This window comes from Vombatus ursinus, unplaced genomic scaffold, assembly GCF_900497805.2.
Source record: "Vombatus ursinus unplaced genomic scaffold, bare-nosed wombat genome assembly UNPS02014772.1, whole genome shotgun sequence".
In the NCBI taxonomy this organism is placed as follows: Eukaryota; Metazoa; Chordata; class Mammalia; order Diprotodontia; family Vombatidae; genus Vombatus; species Vombatus ursinus.
The window spans coordinates 11,516,484-11,539,150 of NW_020954550.1; the positions used below are offsets into that span (position 1 = coordinate 11,516,484).

The 22,667-nt window shown below is 36.7% G+C and overlaps 1 protein-coding gene across 2 annotated transcripts in view; it reads right to left on the bottom strand.

Moving 5' to 3' along the window:
- The window catches only part of RNF180 (ring finger protein 180), a 175,815-nt gene that overhangs the window by 147,710 nt on the left and 5,438 nt on the right, over positions 1–22,667 (bottom strand). For both annotated transcript variants that reach the window (XM_027863505.1, XM_027863506.1), the window contains exons 2-3: positions 15,892–15,990; positions 2,975–3,940 (exon numbers count right to left, since the gene is read on the bottom strand). In XM_027863505.1, coding sequence (XP_027719306.1) covers positions 2,975–3,940; positions 15,892–15,990 — 1,065 coding nt within the window. The remainder of the gene's footprint in view (positions 1–2,974; positions 3,941–15,891; positions 15,991–22,667) is intronic.

Below are 22,667 nucleotides of genomic sequence, written 5' to 3' on the forward strand. Positions count from 1 at the left end.
GAAGAGAATGTGAAATATCTCACTGGAAAAACAACTGACCTGGAAAATAGATCCAGGAAAGAGAACTTAAAAATTATTGGACTATCTGAAAGCCATGATCAAAAAAAGAGCCTAGACATCATCTTTTAAGAAATTATCAAGGAAAACTGCCCTGATATTTTAGAACCAGAGGGCAAGAGAAATTGAAAGAATCCACTGATCACCTCCTGAAAAGAGATCCCCAAAGGAAAACTCCTAGGAATGTTGTAGCCAAATTCTAGAATTCCCAGGTCAAGGAGAAGATATTGCAAGTAGCCAGAAGGAAACAATTCAAGTATTGTGGAAACACAATCAGGATAACACAAGATTTAGCAGCTTCAACATTAAGGGTCCGCAGGGAGTGGAGTGTGATATTCCGGAGGGCCAAGGAGATAGGACTACAACCCAGAATCACCTACCCAGCAAAACTGAGTATAATCCTTCAGGGTAAAAAATGGTCATTCAGTGAAATAGGGGACTTTCAAGCATTTCTGTGGAAAAGACTAGAGCTGAATAGAAAATTTGACCTGCAAATTACGAGACTCAAGTGAAACATGGAAGAGGTAAACAGGAAAGAGAAATCATAAGAGACTTACTAAGGTTGAACTATTTACATTCCTGCAGGGAAAGATGATATTTGTAACTCATGAGTCCCTTGCCAGTATTAGGGGAGTGGGAGGGAAAAAAATTATATGTATGTATAGGTAGATAGATAAAGGGCACAGGGTGAGTTGAAGATGAAGGGGTGATATCTGCAAAATAAAATTAAGGGGTAAGAGAGGATTATACTGGGAGAAGGAATAAAGGAGAAGTAGAATGGGGTAAAATATCTCACATGAAACAGACAATAAAAGGCTTTTACAGTAGAAGGGAAATGGGGGAAGGTGAGAGGGAATGAGTGAATCTTATTCTCATAGGATTTGGCTTAAGGAGGGAATAACATACACAATGGGGTATGAAAATCTATCTTACCCTACAGGAAAATAAGGAGGGAAGGGGACAAGAGAGCAGGGGGTTGATAGAAGGGTGGGCAGATTGGGGGAGGGGATAATCAAAAGCAAACACTTCTGAGGAGGGACAGGGTCAAAAGAGAAAATAGAATAAATGGGGGGTGGGATAGGATGAAGGGAAATATACTTAGTTTTTCACAACAGGACTACTATGGAAGTGTTTTGCATGACCACACATCTATAACCTGTTTTGCAATGCTTGCCTTTTCAATGAGGGTGGGTGGGGAGGGAAGAAGGGAGAAAATTTGTAATCCAAAGTTTTAAAAACACATGTTTAAAATAAAACAAAAATAAATTAAGATCATTATCCCATAAATATGCTCTATACAACATAACCAAAAGTAGCATTGTGGATCAGGAAGAATATTTGGCATGGAAGTCGGAAGGCTCAAGTCCCAGCTTACTAGCTATATAATGTTGGGTAAAGTATTTTATCTATCTGGGGCTCAGATTTAAAGATGGATTATCTTAAAGTCCTTTCTGGTTAAATTTAATTTTAAATTTAATATAATGTTTATCATTCTACTGCATACATACAAGTTGTACTAAGTACAAATGAAATAGTGTTGAATTTTTTTACAAAGTGATTACCAATGTCAACTTGGTTATAAGCAACATATTCTCTGATATTACTTGTATTCAATACATGTTGATTAATAAGGATTATGATATAATGCCACAGAAAAATAATACATCAGTCCAGGAAGGGACGCTGGGGACAGTTTAGTGCATGGGTTGGAAAGCCTGAAGGCCAAACCCAGGCTACTATCTGTTTCTATATCACCAGTGAGCTAAGAATGGTTCTGGTTGGTCATCTGTTTTGGTACAGTTCATGAGCTAAGAATGTGTTTTACATTTCTAAATACAAGAAAAGCAGGTTAATACAAATACTACTCGAAGCATGAATCCCTAATATGATGTCTGTGAAGGGTGGTCACGCAGTCTCTGCTCACACTCAGGACCTCTAAAGGAAGCCTGATTTATCTGGGGGTAGTTCTAAATCATCTGATTATAAAGATTGTAAAAAAAATTTGCAAAGAGTGGCCATAAAAATTTATGAAATCTAAAATATTTTCATTGTCTTCTCATTTCACAGCAAACAATGTAGTGCCTATAAAAAGCAATATTTATTGAAGATGGTCCATAACTCCTCACATTAAATCACAAATTTAGCTCAAAGTATCATTATTCTGTTTCATATAAGTATTAGCAACAATAATACAAATTTCTTTATAAAAACAAAGGAAAGTCAAATTAATTTTAAATTCAGCATATTGTTTATCATTCTTCTGCATACATACAAATGGCACTTAGCACAAATGAAAAAGTCTTGAATTTTTCACAGAGATTACCAATGTCTCAGTCAGAAGCAACACATCTTCCATTTTCAACTTAACCTCAATCTTATGAAAAATACTATAAAATAATACAAAGCAGGGTTTCTTAACCTTTCTTGTGTAATGGATCCTGCTGGTAGTCTTGGGAAGCCTATGGACCTCCTTCTCAGAATAATGTTTTTAAATGCATACAATGAAATACATCAGGATCATGGGGAAAACCAATTATATTGAATTAGTTACAAAAATATTTTTTAAGGCTCACAGACCCAAAATTAAGAACTGATATAGAGAAAATTAGGTGGATTTAAGAAAGACTTAGTTTGTAATGTCTAATATTGCTACCTAAATATTACTAGTACTTCAGGGTAAAATTATAAGGAAGTTTTCAAAACATTTTTCTACAATGCTTATTCCTAGAAATAAAGCTACAAATGTCAATTGTCCTATTGCTTTGTATTTCTAAAGTATTACTTAAATATAATAATGGACAATCACTTAATGAAGGATTAAAACCTTTAAAAATTCCAAACATTTTAAGATATGCCTCCCTCCACCCCAATAACAACAACAACCACCCTCAGTACAAAGTAGTGTAAAGTTTCCTACCTGTTTCTGGAGCCATCTTTGATGTCTTCGTTGCTTCCTTCTCAGATTCTTTAACTTGTTTCTTTCTCTCTTGCTTAGCCTTTGGTTAATGGCACCCAAAGAGAAACCAGCAGATTGTAAGAAACCAATAGATGAAATGCCTTCCTCCTGGTCACCAGGCTCATCCACACCACTGACAGCTACAGGAAAGTCCATCCGGAAAGGCAGTTCATCAATAGTATTATGGTGAGAATGTACGATGGAAGCCTCTAAACCACACTGAAATTCTTCTTCTCTTTGTATTAGAGTATTACAGGAAGGCACTGAAAATCTTTGCAGTAGCCCATTACCATCAAAACTGGATGAATCCAGAGAGGAATGACTATTTTTACTAGAACCTACATACAAGCCATGAGGGTCAAAAGGTTGTGTTTCATTTAGCCTGTTACAGGCAGGAATCTTACCATGTGCTTCATATAAAGTAGGCAATAAGGCCAGTTTCTCTCTGATGTTCAGATCCAAACTATGTGATTTTCTATGAAAAGCTCTTATACTGCATCTGTCATTCACAGACTGGGGAACAAAAAGACAGTATTTTGGATTAGATGCTTTGAAGTGCAGTTTTTCACTCTTCCTCTCAAAATTGGTTGATCGCACCTCCAGGCAAAGAGCTTCAGTTAATCTTCCAGGAACATTATTATTTTGGGCCATGTTTAAAAGCCCTTGATTTCTGTTCTTCCAGGCAACACCTGTACTTTTGAGTGTATTCTCCTTGTCGAGGCCTGACCGAACTCTATAAAGTGACAAGTATTTTACTGAAGGTCTCGTTAGTCTGATTACAGGAATGGGCTGGTAATCTGTCCTGCTCTTGCAAAGACGTACAGCTACAAATTGGCCATAGGAACATTTTGGGTTGCTGATGAAGTTAAAGCCCCCCAAACGGGCCCCACAAAATGGGCAATTCAGTTTTCCAACTGTCCACTGTGCCTACAGGTACAAAAAATAAAAACAATGCATTAATTCTGTGTGTGTGTGTGTGTGTGTGAGAGAGAGAGAGAGAGACAGAGAGACAGAGACAGAAAGAGAGAGAAAATAAATGAATGAGAGAAACAGCTATGTAAAACTTTTCTTTACTATGGTAAAAGCAACCTTTCTGTTTGTAAAAAGCAGCTCAAACAGCAAATGAAAGAGAACTTTCCATGAATTAAAAGCAACTCCAAAGTTCTAGAAAGAACTTTATAAACTATTGTCTGAATACTACTCTTAAAATACTATAAAAGAGTATACTTAAGTACCTACCCACAAGCTGAATATAGATTCAGTATGCATCTGTAACTTGAATTTGTCTATAAAGCTGAATTTGAAAATAAAGTCTCAAAGTTAAGATTCTATTTTGGCACACTTCTTTCATACTAGCTTTATGGGAGGCAAATTCTTACAAGAAATAGAATAACGCTTTGCCTAGCTTCTTACATATAACCCAAGTATATTGATTGCATCCATTAGGTAGAACACAATTAAGATACAAAGTTTAAAACTAGTAGTAAAATGAATTGGTTTAAATATTTATTGTTACTGTTGTGTTATAATACATTATGTAAGGGTCAGAATATTTATAAATACTGAATTGTTTTTCTAGGAGATAAATACTGTAAGAAAATGTCCAAATTTTGTATAACACCAAATATTATAAAACCAGAAATCTGTATGTAAACAAAATTTCAACAATCTGAATCTAAAAATTTTAAAGAAAAAAGATTAGTCCTCTCAGGTTTTAAGCTTTAATATATATATATATATATGTATATGTTATACATATATATACATATATATACATATATCCTATTCATTGAAATCAGATGATTAGAACCATTCTTCTCCCACACTGATATTCCCAGTAACAAGGATATTTTCCCAGTGATTCTTAATCTATAAAAAGATGATTTTAATTTGGGAGTAGTCTTTAATGCTTACTTCAATACTTACAAAAGAAAGTTTCTATGCTTTTGCAATTTATAATCAGCTTTGATACTTTACATGGCATAAAAAAATTCTGAAAAATTTGTGAAGAGAAGGACAAGCACGACCCTTCACAAACAAGCATTTCTAGACTTCTGAATAAGGTGGAAGAATATTCAGTTTTAGATCATGGTAGTAATGGTAGGAAGCTTTTTAGTAAAAATATCTTACTTTTTTCCACGTCTGCTTTTGAACAACCTAAAACAGTTTATTTAGGATTTGCTCCAAATAGAACTAATGCAGTTCATATCATAGCAATCACTTCTGGACTTGGATCATCTATCCACATGATGAACATGCTCTGAGGTCCCAAACAGTGATCCCTAGAGGATGAAAGTGTTTTTTACTTTCCCCAAAATTGGAGTTCAGCAGGAATTTGGGTAGCTAGGTGGCACGGTAGATAGAGTACTGGGGCTGAAGTCAGGAAGACTCATCTTCCTAAGTCCAAATCTGGCCTCAGACACTTACTAGTTGGGTGACCCTGGACAAGTTACTTAACCCTGTTTGCCTCAGTTTCTCATCTGCAAAATGATCAAGAGAAGGAAATAGCAAGCCACTCCAGTATCTTCCAAGAAAACACCAACTGAGTCATGAAGATTTAAACATGACTTAAATGACTGAAACAACAACAGACACATGAAACGAGCATTGTCATACATTTTGCAATAATATGAAAAGATACAGAATTTACACAGGGTAGGTTTTGGGAAAGAAGCACAAATGGGAAAAATATGATTTCTGTTGGCTGAAAGGAAAATAAGTTAGAAGTGAAATACCAAAATCAAATATTTTACCCCATAAAATTTGGGACTAAATTTGACAAAACTTCAGTTCTTATGAACTAAAGAATTGTTTGTTTGGGTGTCCATCTATCCATCTATTTATCACAAATAAACCATTCCTGGTTTTATATATATAAGAGACAGCCTGGCCTTGACATATTAGCTAAAGAGTTGAAGAACTAACCTTAGAACAAGGAGGACTTGGGTTCAAGGCCTGTCTCTGACACATACTGATTATGTGACTCTTTGATTCCCTTGCTTTCCAAAACTCCAAGATGCAGAAATGGTACGGAGTTGTGATGGTCAAGAAACTTCTTACCTGGTGCTCCCTGCACTGATGAAATCACAGATCTGGTAACACACACACACACACACACACACACACACACACACACACACACACTTTTGTAAGGGTACACAATTAGCCCACTTTTACTTTAATAGCAGAAAGAAATTGCTCCATCCCAAAGTGGAAAAGCTCTTCAATCACCTGGCTTAGAGCTACACTTTCAAACAGCTTTTAAGTGGCTGCTTTAGAATATGACTGAAGGCACACAGGGAAGCCATTTTCAGGTAATGTACCTTAGGAGGTATTCTTTTATCAGACGACTTTCCAGCTATAACTCTTAGCTAAGAGCCAAGCATAGGCTGACTGCTGGGATAGGACAGATTCCAGGGAGGAGAGTAGAGGGTACTAGGGAAAAATGTCTGAAAAACGGAGGGCACTAAACCCAAACCACTGCTATTTCACAATTTTGCTTAGTACATGCCCCTAATCAAGAAGGACCTTACAGACTAAAATAAATAAAGTGAATTTCCACATAAACAGTCATTCATTCATGAGCCCTTTTCTTCCCCTCTCCCTCTGACGGTGTCCTTCTGCTCTTTTCTCCCCCTTCTACTAATCAAGACTGTTCTCAGGAAATGATCTAAGTCAATTTCACCTTAGTATGAATAAGTCATTATGCTCCCTCTCCTAGGGGTTTTTACGTTTGCAATTCATGCTTTACTTCCAAGTATGATTTTAAGCTTCCAGAGGACAATTTCACATTCAACACGGTGGAATTTATATCACACCAAACATCAGGCATTTAAATATATACTGAATAATGAAATGAATGAAATAACGAACAAATGAGGATTATATCCCATTTCTAGAACTTCGTGGATCAGTAATTGGCTATTTTCTTTGCATCATAAATTCTAAATTCCTATTACATAAGCAACTTTCCAGGAATGAATGAGCATTTATTAAGCAGTCACTACATGAAAGCACCTAAGTTCTACGGAAACAAATAGAAAAAGTAAAAAATTCCTGCCAAAAGGACCATAAAAAGTACCCTCCCCTCTAATGGGGGTAGACAACACATAACAGTTTAGCAACAGAGCATGTGGAAAGGGATCCTAAGGGATAACGATGGCAAGGTCCAGGAATCCTTAAGTTAAATAACTAGGTCAAATGACTGTGGTGGGGGACTACAGGGCAAAGGTAGGACAAATGGTAGCAACTGATAGTCTTCCATCTAATCTAATCAGGTGAGCAATCAAGTACCTAAGCATGAGACTGGCCCTGAATGCTGTCATTGTTCAGGTAATTGGGACAGCTATGTCTCACTGTACAAACCAGGTCTCATTAACTAGAGAATCTCATGTTACTTGGCTGAATTTCAGCTGCCCAGTTTGATAATGCTGACTTACATCCTATTGATTCAAGTCATCAGATATTTATTAAGCAGTTTCTGTGCAAAGAAGGTATTGTTCCGGATACCACATTTTAGAAAGAATATTGCTAAACTAGGGAGCATCCTGGGTAGCATGACCAGGATCATGGCACCTAGAACTGAAAACAATACTCTGGGTACAATATGACCAGATCAGAGTATAACAGTTCTGGATATAATGTTCCTCAATACAGCTTAGGAGAGAAGAGAGCTCTGCGGATGCTATACCATAATGTTTACCAATACTGACTTTATAGTTCACAAAAATAATCAGACCTTTTCCAGTCAAACTACTCTCTAATCATGCCTTCTCCACCTTAGACTCATTCATTTTTTAAGCCAAATATAAGAGTTTTTTTTTTACACATTAAGTTTCATTTGCTGTTTATATGGCATGATCCCAAGGCTCTACACAATCCTGGTCATGCTACCCTGGGAAAGAAAAGACTCGGGTGTCAAGGGACAGAGAATAATAGCCATCTTCAAGTACCCAGTAGGTTATCATGTAGAAGAGAGATTAGACTTTTTCTTGTTAATCCCAAGGGGAAGAACCATAGCAATCAGTAAAAGCTGAAAAGGGTTAGATTTAGGTTTGTGAGGTAATCATCTAAAAGCTGGATTTGCTGCCTTGGGAGGGAGTTTCCCCTTACTGAAGGTCTTTTCAAGCAAAAGTTGGATGACCATGTGCTGGATATGTTTTAAGAAGGGGGTTCTGCAATGTATGCATAGGACTAGACGGTCTCTGAGATCACTTCCAACTCTGAGGTTCCTCACTGGCAGTGGAGCAGGGTGCATAAACTTCACGAGGGCTAGAACCTGTGTTTTATCTAGCATCATGCTGAAAGACAACCAACATTTATTAAGCACTGACTATAAGCCAGGTACTGTGTTAAGTGCTGAAGATACAAAGAAAGACAAAAACATGGTTCCTGTTCTCGAGGAGCTCATAGAACGGGGGAGAAGACATGCAAATAACTATGAACATACAAGATAAATGCAGTGAAAATAGAAAGCAGCCTCAGAGAGAAGGTACTAGGTAAATGAGTGGTAGGGGAGAATTGAGAAAAGTCTCCCAGAGAAGGTAGGATTTGAACTGAGTCTTGAAGGAAGCCAAGGAAGGCAGAAGGTGGAGGTGAGAGAGAGAGTTATAGGCAGGAGGGACAAGCAATAAAAATGCCCAGAGCTGGGTGATGGAATATCATGTTAAAGAAGCAATAAGGAGTATTGCTGGATCATAGAATATGAAGAAAGGAGTAAGGAATGAGAAGACTGGAAAGGAAGGAAGAGTTCAGGTTAGAAAGGGCTTTAAAAACCAGAGGACTTTGCATTTGATCCTAGAGGTAATAGGGAGCCACTGCAGTTTATTGAATTGGGGGGAAAGGATTTACATGATGACACCTTTAGGAAGATCATTTTGGTACCTGAATGGAGAATAGAATGGAATGGGGAGAGACCTGAGGCAGGGAGACCAACCAGAAGGCTACTATAATAGCCTATGCATGAAGTGATGAGAGCCTGTACCACGTTAGCAGCTATGCGAGTAGTAAGAAGGGATGTATTAAAGAGATGTTGTGATGGTTGGAATGACAAGATTTGGTGACAAATTGAATACGTGGGGTGAGTGTGAGTGAAGAGTTGTAGATGACACCCAAGTTCACAACCTGGTAGGGATGTCCTTGACAATAATTGGGAAGTTCAGAAGAAAAGGTTTGTTTTTATTTTTGTTTTTGGGGTGTGGGTGGGAAGGAAGATAATGAATTCTGTTTTGGAAAAGTTATGTTTGAGATGTTTACAGCACATCTCACTTCAAGATGTCCACTAGGCAATGTAAGATAAGAGAAAGGTTACTGCTGGATAAACAGATAAAGAATATCTACATAGAGATGACAACTGAACCCATGGGAGCTGATAAGATCACCAAATAAAACAGTATAGAAAGAAAAGAGGGCCCATGAGAGAGCTTTGGAGGATACCCCTGATTAGTGAGCTCCATCCACAATACAGATCCAGCAGAGGAAACCGGGAGTTTTCTGTGCAAAGAAGCTGCTTAATAATATTTGTTGACTTTAATTCATAGGACATCAGTTAGTATTATTATATTGAGACTAATGTTTGATGTTGGAAGACAGTCTCTTTTCAAGTCCTAGCTATCTCTTTGTCCTATGCTATTTAACATTTTTATCAGTGACTTGGATAAGAACAGATGGCATTTCTGTCAAATTTCCAAGTGTCACAAAGCTAGAAAGAAGAGCCAAAATATGGGATGGCAGAGTCAAAATCTAAAACTGCACTGACAGGCTATATAACGTTTGGCATCAAACATTAGTCATTATACTATTTTTTTCCTACCATTCAAAGTCAATCCCACCAGCTCCAAATCTATTTCTATCTAGCTGTTATCTCTACATCCTTTCAAAGAGAAAGGTCAAATGTTTTGCTGAAATTTACATAAACTATAGCTTTAGAAGTCCCTGGAAGTACTAGTCTAGTAAGCCTGCCAAAAAGAAAATTAAATTAGTCAACTATAACCTGATTTTTCATGAAACCTTTCTGAATCTTTTTGATTACTACTTCCTTTTTTTAGATTTTCACAAATCTTTCCCTTAATTGCATATTCTAGAATTTTACAAGGAATCTAAGTCAAGCTTGCTGGCATATGGTTTGTAGACTCAACTTTTCTCTTTTTTGAAAACTGGAACATTTGCCCTACTCCAATTCAGTGACACCTTTAGGATCTTTCAAATATTACTGACAGTGGTTCAGCAATCATGGTTTCTAGATAATTCATTAACCTGGCATGCAGTTCATCTAGGCCCACCTAGGGCAGGAATCTTACCCTGGTGTCCACTAACCTGTTTGTGAATAGATTTTAGGGAGAGAATGAACTTGGTTGGGGAAAAAAAATTACATCTTTACTTTTACTAACCTCTAACTGAAATCTAGACTGTCCTTCAATAATGAATTTTTTTAAACCATATTATTCTGAGGAGTGGATAGGCTTCACCAGACTGTAAAAGGGATCCATGACACAAAAACGGCTGGCCTAGAAACTTATGCTCACTTAGTAATGACCCTACTTATCTTTGGTTTCCACTACTTGTTAACTATTTTTCATCAGCCCTTTTCAGTCAAAAGGTAGTACTCCTTGGGAGAGAAAACAGGTAAGCACCTCTGCCTTCTCACTGTCATTTATTATTTTTATACTATCCACACTGAGAAGTAAATATATTACTTCTTTGATTCTCTTTATCCTAAAATAGCTTTGAAAACAACACAAAAAACCCTTCACTGTTGTTGTCCTTAGTATTGCTAGTCCTCACTGGCATTTTTTCACTCAGAACTTCAAGAACGTTTAAAAAAAATTTACTGGTCTATACCATAATTTTTATTTATATTCCATTATCTACATCTTTTATACATGTCCTTTCTGAAATCCATAATTCTTTCCTTTTTTCTTCACAAGAATTATTCCTTGTCTTTAAAATTTATTTCTTGAGAACTTCCATCATCTCTTGTGCTAACTTTCATGCAGAATTTTAGCCATGGCACTCTACCTGTCTTCCCTCTAAATGCATTGAAATCTGTTTCCCCAAAATTCAGGATATATGCCAGATTTCCTCTTTTCTTCAATTTCCTTTACAATGTCCCTATCATTTCTGCCCCTGAAACTAGTTTCTCCTATTAATGAGAACTAATCTAGCAAACAATTTCTCCTTATTAGTTCTTTCCTCTTTTGAAGCTGAAACATAAGGTAAATCAAGAAGAAATGATTAGTTGCCCTGTTTTTTTTTTTTTTGGCAGAGAGAGATCTTCAGTATATCAATATTCAGATATGTGAATAATTCAAGTCTCTCGTTATTATTATGGTTTGCCTCTGTGCCAGGTTTGTGATATGGTCCCCAAACTCATCTATTTTCTCCTTCTATTCAAGTGGTCTATAGCATACTACAATTACAATATAGCATCTATTTTTGTCTACCCTAGTCTTTATCCAAACACCTCACCAGGTTTCCTGGGTTTCTTCATACAGCTTGCTCCCACTCTCCCTTCTTAATCTTTGACTGCCCAGAAAATATCGCCTCAGGAAAAACCCTGGAACAGCTGAACCAGTAGAAAGATGGAGTGCAGCAGTCTGGTAGCCCAGGAAGCTTCAGGGATTAACAGGAAAGGCCCCTCTTGCTCTGGGGGAGGGGGAGCAGTACAGAATGGGAGGCATCCCAGCAAGCTAGCAGAAAGCCCCAGCTCAGCATACCAGGGGTAGATCCTGAACTCCAGGTGGTGGAGCAGGCAAGTACCAACACCAGGACACTCGAGTTCCTCAGTATGGTCAGGGGAACCAGTGAATACCAGCTTGGAAAACCAGTATGTGCCAGGGCGTTTTCCAGCAGCCAAGTCTCCCAGAGCCTCAGCAAAACTCTGGGAAGCACAGCTCCAAGGGGGAAAGCCCCAGGTGCAGAAACATCCTGCAGCAGTGAAACATCCATCTGCAAGGAGCCAAAGAAAGCGAAAGGAAAGGATTGGGTGAGCAGGGCAACCTCCAGGGGTCAAACTACCCAACCCTACCCCTAGAGCTCCAGTGTTGCTGATTCTAACTCAACAGCAGGTAAGCATCCAGAACCCTACAGCCTCCAAATACCAATATCGGAGGCCCCAGCACACAGAGTCAATGATCAGGCCCTGGGCTTGCAGCACAAGAAGCTTGGGTCAGTGCCCCCTGCTCCCCAGCAAGAGAGTTCAATCTTTTTAAAGGCCAGGAAATAAGCAAATACCATGAGCAAAAAGAAACATACTATAGATTCTTATAACAGGAACAGTGAAGATCAAGGCAGAAATTCTGAAGAGAACAACACTGTGAACAATCCCACATCTGGAACCTCAAAAGGGAATATAAACTGGTCTGAAGCCCAAAAAGCCTTCTTGGAAGAGCTCAAGAAGGAATTTGAAAGTCAAATAAGAGAGGTAGAAGAAAAGTTGGGAAAAGAAAAGAGAGGTATGCAAGAGAGTCAAAAGCTTGGAAAAGGAAAGACAAAAATTAACCGAAGAAAACAACTCCTTAAAAAGCAGAATTGTCCAGATAGAAAAGGAGACACAAAAACTCACTGAGGAGAAGAATTCCTTAAAAAATAAAATGGGCCAAGTGGAAAAGGAGGTACAAAATCTAATAGAAGAAAACAATTTGTTAAAAATTAGAAGTGGGCAAATGGAAGCTAGTGACTCTTTGAGAGAGCGAGAATCAGTCAAAGAGAAAGAAAAGAATGAAAAAAATAGATGAAAACATAAAATACCTTACTGGTAAAACAACTGACCTGGAAAATCAATCCAGGAAAGACAATTTAAAAATTATTGGTCTACATGAAAATCACAATGAAAAAAGATCCTGGACAGTATCTTTCAGGAAATCATAAAGGAAAACTGCCCTGAGGTCCTAGAACCAGAAGATAAAATAGCCATAGAAAGAATCCACCAATCACCTCCTGAAAGAGATCCCAAATTGAAAACGCCAAGGAACAGAGTAGCCAAATTCCAAAATTACCAAGTCAAAGAGAAAATACTGCAAGCAGCCAAAAAGAAACAATTTAAATATCATGGAACCACAGTCAGGATCACGCAGGACCCTTGTAGCTTCTACATTAAAAGATTGGAGGGCTTAGAATATGATATTTCGTAAGGCAAAGGAGGTTGGATTACAACCAAGGATCAACTACCCAGCGAAAATGAGCATAACATTTCAGGGGAGGAGATGGACATTCAACGAAATAGGGGACTTCCAGAGTTCAACAGAAAATTTGATCTTCAAATACAAGACTCAAGATAAACAAGAAAGGGGGAAAAAAAACCATGTTATTAATAAGGGCAAACTGTTTACATCCCGAGAAGGGAAGACGACACTTGTAACTCTTGAGAACTGTATTGTTATTGCACTATTTTAAAGGGCATACACAGAGGGGGTAAGTATAAGTTGACTTTGATGTAATGATAAAAAAAATCTAATCAAGTGGGTTAAATGGATCTAAGTAAGTGGATTAATCTGATCTAACTAAGGGAATATAGTGGGAGAAAAAGCAAGGAGGAGGCAGACAAGGGTAAATTATATTACAGGAAAAGGCACAAAAACCTATTATAGCAGAGGAAAAGAAGAGAGGGAGATGAGCATTGTTTGAAACTTACTCTTATCATATTTGGCTCAAGGAGGAAATAACATAATCTGTTAGGTATAGAAATCTAACTTGCCCTATAGGTAGCAGGAGGGAAAAGGGGAATGAGACAAGACTAGAAAGGTCAGGTAGTACCAGGCTGTGGGGGAGGGGGATCTTGAAAGTCTAGCTATAGAATCTGGATTATCACTTCACAGTGACAAGGCTACCCAAATCTTTGAATTTTTTTCCCATACAAATAGGCTGTAATTCAGGGGTGGGGAATCTGTGCACTGCAGGCCACATGTGGCCTTCTAGGTCCTTGGAAGCGGCCTTTTGACTGAGTCCAAGTTTTGTAGAACAAATCCTTTTATTAAGGGGATTTGTTCTGTAAAGTTTGGATTCAGTCGAAGAGAATCCACACTTCGAAGAGCCACACCTGAGGATCTAGAGGGTCACGTATGGCCTCGAGGCCTCAGGTTCCTCATGTTGGCTATATCCAGATAGGCAAAAGACTGTATTGCTCCAAATTGTACTACCTTATTTCTGCATGCAACTTACAAATACAATGAAATTAAAGCATATGTAAGGTCCTTGAGGATAACAGAACTTTAGTTCAGTAGAATCCTCAAGGGACGTTTCATTGGATCATTCTAAGAGTGAAACCACCTTATAGAGTTCCTTTTGGTATTCCAGTAATATGCTTGAATTTGTTGTACATGCTCCGACCATATTACTGATTCTACTCTATGGCAAACAGTTTACCAGTGAGGTTCTAACTTAATAAGAAACTCAGAATTTTTTTTTCTAAAACACTCATGTAGCATTTGAGAATTCCAGAAATGAACAGAGCACATAACTATTATTCAAACAGAAGATGCTCCAGAAGAATTTAGGAAGATAAATTCAAGACATAAGATCCTATATAAGGAGCAGTCGCTTTTTTGTTTTGTTTTGCTTTTGTTTTTATCTTTGTATCCCCCGGTGCCTTGTATCTATGGGGTACTTAATAAACAATAGTAGAATCAAATTGAATTATCTTAATTACCAAAGGATTATTTGCCCTGAAAGATATTCAGAGCAAGATGTCTAAGTACTTAACAGGTTAATAGTTCCCTAACCAAAACAGCACCTTATTTTTATATTATTAAAAACAAATCTAAAGAGACTGATCTGTTAACAAATTAGAATTACTGAAAGGTAGACAGTTTGTTGGGTCTTTAATATTGCAATGGCTCATTTAGTTTTTAGGTCTCACAAAAAACAAGAGTGACTTCTGACACTTTTCTGCATTACTAAGAGCCAATCTTAAGTAAAGATCCATCAATAATGAAATTGAACTCAGGGAAGAAAGGAGGGCAAGAATATCATCATCATCATCCTCCTCCTCAGTTATATGACCTAATATTGACAGATGTGACTATGAACCTGTGAATGCCTGATAGAGTAAATTGCACACAACAGGTGTTCAGTAAATGTTTGCTGAATGAAAGAACAAACAAGCTCAAAAGAAAATTCTGGTTGTACTGCTGAAGAGTGACATGACCCCTACTTTACCTAAGGGCTGAAAATACCTAGGCCTCCCCCCAAAAATGCAAAGTTCGTTTAAGTGGTTTAACTTAACTTCAATAAGATTAGAGTACTATTATTAGACCAGAAACTTATAAATTTCTCTTTAAACTGTAAAAGCTTTTTCTAGTGTTTTTTTTTATTTTATATTTCTAATCCTGAAGAGAATTTATTTTCCATGTGTGATAAAATACATATTTGGGATACTATAATGCAAATCAGTGAAAATTACTTTACTTTCAAAATTTTAACTTACATACAATTTTTTCAGGAACATATTATTTTCATAATGTAAAATAAATTCAGGACCTAATCCAGGAATTCTGTACTAAGAGAAATAGAAATAGTTACGGAGCATATATGGTGGAAGAGGGGAAAAGCATTCTAGCTGAGACTTAATTTTTAACTTTGAGTGGTAAGCCCTAAAACACCTGGGCTACCAAGGAGATGGAATGCAACGCTTCCACCATTGTTTTAAGGTCTCTTGAAAACACAGAAAGCATTTTTACTTTGGTTGCTCCAATTCGACATGATGACATACAAATGGCACATTACGTGCAGAAAAGAGTGACATGTACCTCTTTAAACCCCTGAAACCAAATTCTTCCAAATGAAACAAATTCCCCAAGTCAAAGAGCTTAAACTTAAAGAGACAAAAATCCAATGAAAGTTATTTTTTAAAATTGCTTTTGGTCTAGAAAATAGATACCTACCTTTTCTAGTGCATAATTCATCCATTCTGGAAGGGCTTCTATATTCATGTGCCATACATTACAAGTATTTTTAGTTGTAGCAGCTAAATCATGACCATTCTGGTAAACAGAAAAGCATGAGATTAGTTTAATATTTATTTAGTTCATAAGTTACACATTCGAGTTAAGCACAAAGTACATGCCAATTCAGCAGGGAAACATGTACTCCACTCTGTGTTCACCCTTCCCCCAACCAAAACCAAAACAAAACAAAAAGAAAACTCAGCAAACAAAAAGCATTTCAGGAAGCATCTATTTGCTTAAAGTGGGGATCTAGCTCTGTTTACATGGACTCATGAATCAAAAATGCATGATTTAGCAGTAACTTACCTAGGGTTTTCTGTTTGTTATTAAGTTCTTCACAAGATTTTCTTGACCTCCTGCCTGTGACCAGCCTCAAAAGTGACTGAGAATATATATTTATTCTTTTATGATCTCTTTGGCATGTTTTAGGACAAAAACAATCTTGACCACAGTCACCGAGATTTTGTGAAAATTTTGGCAAAACTGATTATTGTTCTAGTAATTTATCTGAAATATGGGCAAGACATCAAGGATTACCTAACACATCCATTGTGAAGAATATAGTGTCATCTAGTATGAAGATAAAGAACTCTGAGTATAATATGCCTAGAGGGAAAAAATGGTTTTGAGCCCATAGTCAGTTGAAATTTAAAAAAATAATAAGTTCATGACCGTCTTCCCTACTGGTCAATCTGATAGGTAGAAACTATGATGAAGAGCTTGGGGGTTAACACTCAGAACTAGAGATGCTGTTTTGAGCAGAATTTTCAGACTTGCTAAAACATCAGCCCCAGTGGAAGACAACACGCAACACAATATCTTAAATACTCTGAGCAAAATACTCTGCCCAAGTCTTAGGACATTAAAATGAGACATGTGTGTCCTGATATCCAGGAGCTTACAGTTCTAAAGGAAAGGCATAAAATTCCTTATTTGAGAGTTCTATTATTTTGTAGGATTGTTAAATGTTAGAGGCAGAAGAATCCTGAGTTCATCTAAACTTGACAATTTATAAATTAAGAAAAGATGTCAAAGGAAGTAAAGGGACTCATCCAAAGTCACACAGATAGTAGTAAAGCTACACAGGTGGTGGTAAAGCTGGGATCACAATTACTAAACTAATTAGATGAACACAAAATTAAATATGAAATCTACTCAGGCATGGCTGGCTCTGGCAAAGTTTATCAACCAACAAAGTAGGCACTATGCTAGGCATGAAGTACACAGAGACAAAAATGAAGTAAGCTGCTAACATTCCATTGGGAATGGGGTGGGGTGACAATATCTCCATATATAGGCATGTACAAAGTAGAGACAAAGTAATTTTGGCAGAGAGAATACTAGCAGCTGGTAGATCACGAAATGCTTCACATAGAAGGAGGTGCTTAACTCTTAAAGAAAACTTAAAATTATAATATGCCTCCATATTGAACCTCATTTTTTACAAAGCAAAGGGATTTTATTGCTACCTTAGCTGAAATTATAATTACCTCTTGCTTTTTTGGAATCATTTGAAACAAGTTAGATTTTAACTCTGCTGGTGTTTAAGATTTAAACATTTTTTTTGGTAGGTGGCAAATGAAGTAGAAGGGCTCTCTAACTCAAGTATAGGGAGGGAGCCCAATCCTATTCTTTGCCTTTTCTCTAATTGTTTGTCTCTGTTGGTGACGTAACACTTTCTCTTTGAACTTAGTTTTCCCTGTTACATTAATTTTTGAGTGATAAGCAACCTTTCCCCCAAAAAATATACTGAAAGTTCTTCTTTAATTTCTTATAAAATAGAAGTAATCCTGTTATTGTGATTGATTATTCCTGGAGTGTTAAAGGTTTCTTTTCCCTTGTGATCTATAAAATGTTTTCACATAATAATTCTGAACTTTGAGTTATTATGTTTCTTACTAAACATTCTGTTGGTGTTCTATAGATTACCTTGACATGTACTCTACAATTTGTTTCCAATATTTCTACATGATTTTTCTTAATTTCCTGAAGTAAAGCATTCAAGCTTTCTTTTTTGTGATTTTTTTTTCTCCTGGAAGGCCTATAATACTTATCTCTTCACATACTATATTCAAGGTCAGTGTTCTTGTTTTATAGAAGTCTCAGATGTCTTTTAATTTTAATTCTTTCCCATTATTTTCTTTCTATGTGTGTGTATGTTTGAGTTTCAATCCTGTTAATTGTCTTTTCCAGAGAGTCTGTTGTTAGGGAGAGTGTCTATCTTGTGTCCACAGAATTATAGAATTTTAATATTGGAAGGGACCTCAGAAGTCATCTATTCAAACCTATACAAGTAATCATCCAGCCTTCAAGGAGATGAAACCTACCACTTCTCAAGATGTGTCATTTTACTTTGAGACAACTTTGCTGAGAAGTTTTTCCTGCTTTGCAACTTCTACATATAACTTATGGTTTTGTCTTCTGTGACTGAAAAGAACCAGTCTGTTTCCTCCTCCAAATGACAAGCCTTTAAAATGCTTGAAAACAATCATCATGACTTCCCTGAATATTCTTTTCTTAAGGCTAAACATGTCCAGTTCCCTCAACCCATTCTCACATCATGGAACCAAGGCCATATACCTTCCTGCTTATCTCCTCTGAACAATCTACAGTTTATTAGTGTCCTTAAATTTAGATGCCTAGAACTGAATGAAATACTCCAGAGCATTTGGAGATTATCAGTTCCCCATTCCTGGGAGATTTGTCTCTTTTAGAGTAGCTCAAGAGCCCCTTATGTTTGTGGCTGCCACCTCACACTGTTGATTCCTTTTGAGCATACAGTCCACTAAAACCTTAAGATGCTTTTCAGAATGACTGCTATCTAACTATACCTTTCCCATCTTATATTTGTAAAGTATTTTTGTACTGAAGTGAAAGACTTTGCATTTATCCCTACTGAATATCATCTTATTCTATCAAGCCCCAAATTCCAACCTGCAAGATCTTTTTGCATCCTAACTCTGTTATTCAGTATGTTAGCTATCCCTCTCAGCTTTCTGTCACTTGCAAATTTGATCAGCGTGCCATCTGCTTTTATCCAAGTCATTGACAAAAATGTTAAACAGCACATTACCAAACACAGATCCCTGCGGCACTCCAAAGGAGATGTCCAACCATTAACAGCTACCCTCCAAGCTAATTCCATTAAAAAGAGATATTGGGAGGACTTGTGGAAGCCAAGATGGCAGAGGGTCTTGGAGAAAGTCTCAAATACATAGAGAACTGAGTCAAATTTATGAGACTATAAGCCATTCCTCATTGGAAAAATGGTCAAAGGATATGAACAGGCAGTTTTCGGATGAAGAAATCAAAGATATTTATATGCACATGAAGAAGATATCTATAGGAACTTTTGATTAGAGAAATGCAGATTAAAATAATTCTGAAATACCACCTCACACCAAATCAGATTGGCTAATATGACAAAACAGGAAAATGATAAATGTTGGAGAGGATGTAGGAAAATTGGGACACTAATGCACTGTAACTGGAGGTGTGAACTGATACAACCACTCTGGTGACCAATTTGAAACTGTGCCCAAAGGGTCAACAAAGTGTGCATACCCTTTGATCCAGCGATATCACTACTAGGTCTGTATTCAAAAGAGATCATAAGAAAGGGAAATGGACTTAGATGTGCAAAAACATTTATAGCAACCCTCTTCATGGTAGCAAAATGTTGGAAACTGAGGGGATGCCCATCAATTGGAGAATGATTGAACAAGGTGTGGAATATGAATGTAATGGAATACTATTGTGCAATAAGAAATGATAAACAGGCAGATTTCAGAAAAGTCTGGAAAAACCTGTACAGACTGATGCAAAGTGAAATGAGCAGAACCAGGAGAACCAGAACCAAATGTCTACATTGTAGACAGTATCAGCAACATTGTGTGATGACCAACTATTAATGACTCAGCTCTCCTCAATATAATGATACAAGACAAGTACAAAGGACTTACAAAGGAAAATGCTATCCATATCCAGATAAAGAACTGATGGACTCAGAACACAGATCGAAGCATATTTTTTTTTCACTTTATTTTTTCATATGGTTTTATTTCCTTTTGATCTATTTCTTCTTCCATAACTCTGACAAATATGGAAATATTTTACATGATAACACATGTATAAACTACATCAAACTGCCTACCATTTTCAGAAGAGGGGAGGAGAGGGAGGGAGGAAGGGAGAAAAATTTGGAACTCACAATCTTGTAAAAATGAATGCTAAAAATTTTTCTTGATATGTAATTGGGGAAAAAATTAAATACTAAATACAAAAATAACAACTACTCCCCAAGTCTGGCCATCCAACTAGTTTTGAATTCATCTGACTGTATTATCATTAAATCAAAATCTCTCCATCCTCTTCACAAGAAAAGTCTGAGATACTTTAACAAAAGTTTTGCTAAAATCTAGGTAAACTATATGTATAGCATTGCCCTCATCTACTAGTCTAGTAAAACTGTCAAAGGAATTAGTTTGTCATGACTTGTTATTGATGAAACAACACCAGCTTTTTGTGATCACTGCTTCCTTTTCAAGATATTCAACAACCACCTTTGTGAGGAGCTTTTAGAATTTTCCCAGGAATTGAAATCAAACCCTCTGACCTAAAGGTTGCAAACCATGTTCTCTCTGTTTTGAAAATTGCCCTTCTCAAATTCTGTGGTACTGCTCCTGTTTTCCATTATCATTCAAATATCAGGGACAGCAACTCAGCAATTACATCTGCCAGTTCTTTTAGGACCCGAGGTTGTAGCTGATCTGGGCTAGGTGACTTGAATTCATCAAGGGCAGCTAGGTGTTCTCTTACTACTGTCTTACTTATCTTGAATATGAAACTCCAGGTTAGTTATTTTTGTCGTCATTTCCATTGTAAAATGTGTTCTCCTTTGCAGTGAAAAACAGAAACAAAATACTGAGTTGAACATCTGCCATCTCTCTTTTGTCAAGTATCATCATCTCATCCATCTAAAGAAAGGTTTGAGCCTCCTTTTTCTCTCAGCACTGCTTTAAAAGCATCCTTTTTATTATTCTTAACTCCCCCTGCCAGCATCATCTCATTCTGAGCTTTGATGTTCCTGACACTATTTTTAAAGGACTGTGCCATGCTCTTTATATTCATCACCTGTGACCTGAACTTGCTTTCATTTTCTGTACGGTTCTTTTAAAATAATGTTTTTTGACATGGCCAATATGGAAATTTGTTTTGCATGACTATGCGTATTTGCTTCAAGAGTTTTGTGTTTTCTTTTTCCAATGGTGGAGTGAAGGAAGAAGAAAAAAATGATTTTTGGTCCGCTAAAATTTTTTTTAATTAAATAAAATTTAAGTTGGTTGGTAAGTTCCCTATAAGTCCGTATTGGTCTTTTCAGACAAATCCCATTTTTCCTCCTCATTGGAACTATTTCCCTTTGTATTTTCATAATTTTGTTTTTGAGTATCTCTCATCCACCCATGTGCCCTTCCCTCCCCACCACCTCCTCATACCCCACCCTGGGCCGACTTCCCCTAAAATATTTTAATCTGAGTAAATCTATGTCACACTGTGCCTAAATATCAAATCCTTTTCTATTATAAACTCTAAGATGGGGTGGTCATTTCCTTCCCCAAGTTTCTAATAATTTTTACCTCAACAACTCTTTGAAAATCAGATCCAGAATAGAATTTCTCCTTACTGTCTGTTCTGTCTTTCAAAGGATAAAACTATCACTATGCCATAGAGAGCTCCAGGACATGTCTAGATAACTGAAGAAATCTATCACTATCAAATCATGTCTCTGTTCCAGGCTTGGGATGTCTCCCAAACTCTCCATTTATTTCCTTTTTCTATTCAGGTGGTCTGTGGTACACTCGAATGACAAAATAATTTCTTTTATTTCTCCTTTTACATTCCCACAAATATTCTCCATCATGCCTCCTTTCATCTGAATCCTGGACATACCCCGTTCACCTTTTAAAAAGTATACCCATCCAGAACCATAGTGCAGTCATGGGTTCCATCTTACCTAGCCTTAGTGAGATAAGATTTGCTCCCCTGCATAAGGTCCTTTAGATCCTATTGTGTGCCCTCTCAACTTTTTGATATTTTTGAATAAGCATTTGAGGCCACAGATTTTACTACTGGCTCTTTTCCTCAATTTTCCCTTTTAAATTTCTGGAATTAGAATTATGGAATTGAATTAATTATGGTATTATTAATATGGTATTAGAATATGATGGCTAGTCACTAGAGTACTCTGTACTCACTCAATTTCTTGGCATCTAAGTCAAGAAGAGAAAATGTTAGGCAGAGGATGGTAAATATTTAACAACCAGTTCTCTGAAAAAAAAATTGTAGGTAGGAAATACATTTAAGTTAAACTTGCATTATTAACATTTTATCCATCATTTTCTTAAGTTTAAACAATCAATGAAACAAAAAAAATCAAGCTATGATTTGTAGTTTTTACTAACTTCTAAGACACAAATACTAACCATAAAAATTTGACAATCAGCTCTCACAAGCAGGTATGAGCTGGTTCTAGCACATCACTTGTTAGGTTACATTTTTAAACAAAAGAAAGAACAAATAACAAGAGGAATGATTTCTCCCACTTCCCCAACTAATTTAAAGATTTCCTGTCCTAAGTTCTTGTATAAGAAAAAATGCGTAATATAAAAGACATTATTGTCAACTAACTTTTTGTTAAAGAAATAAAAGAAGTG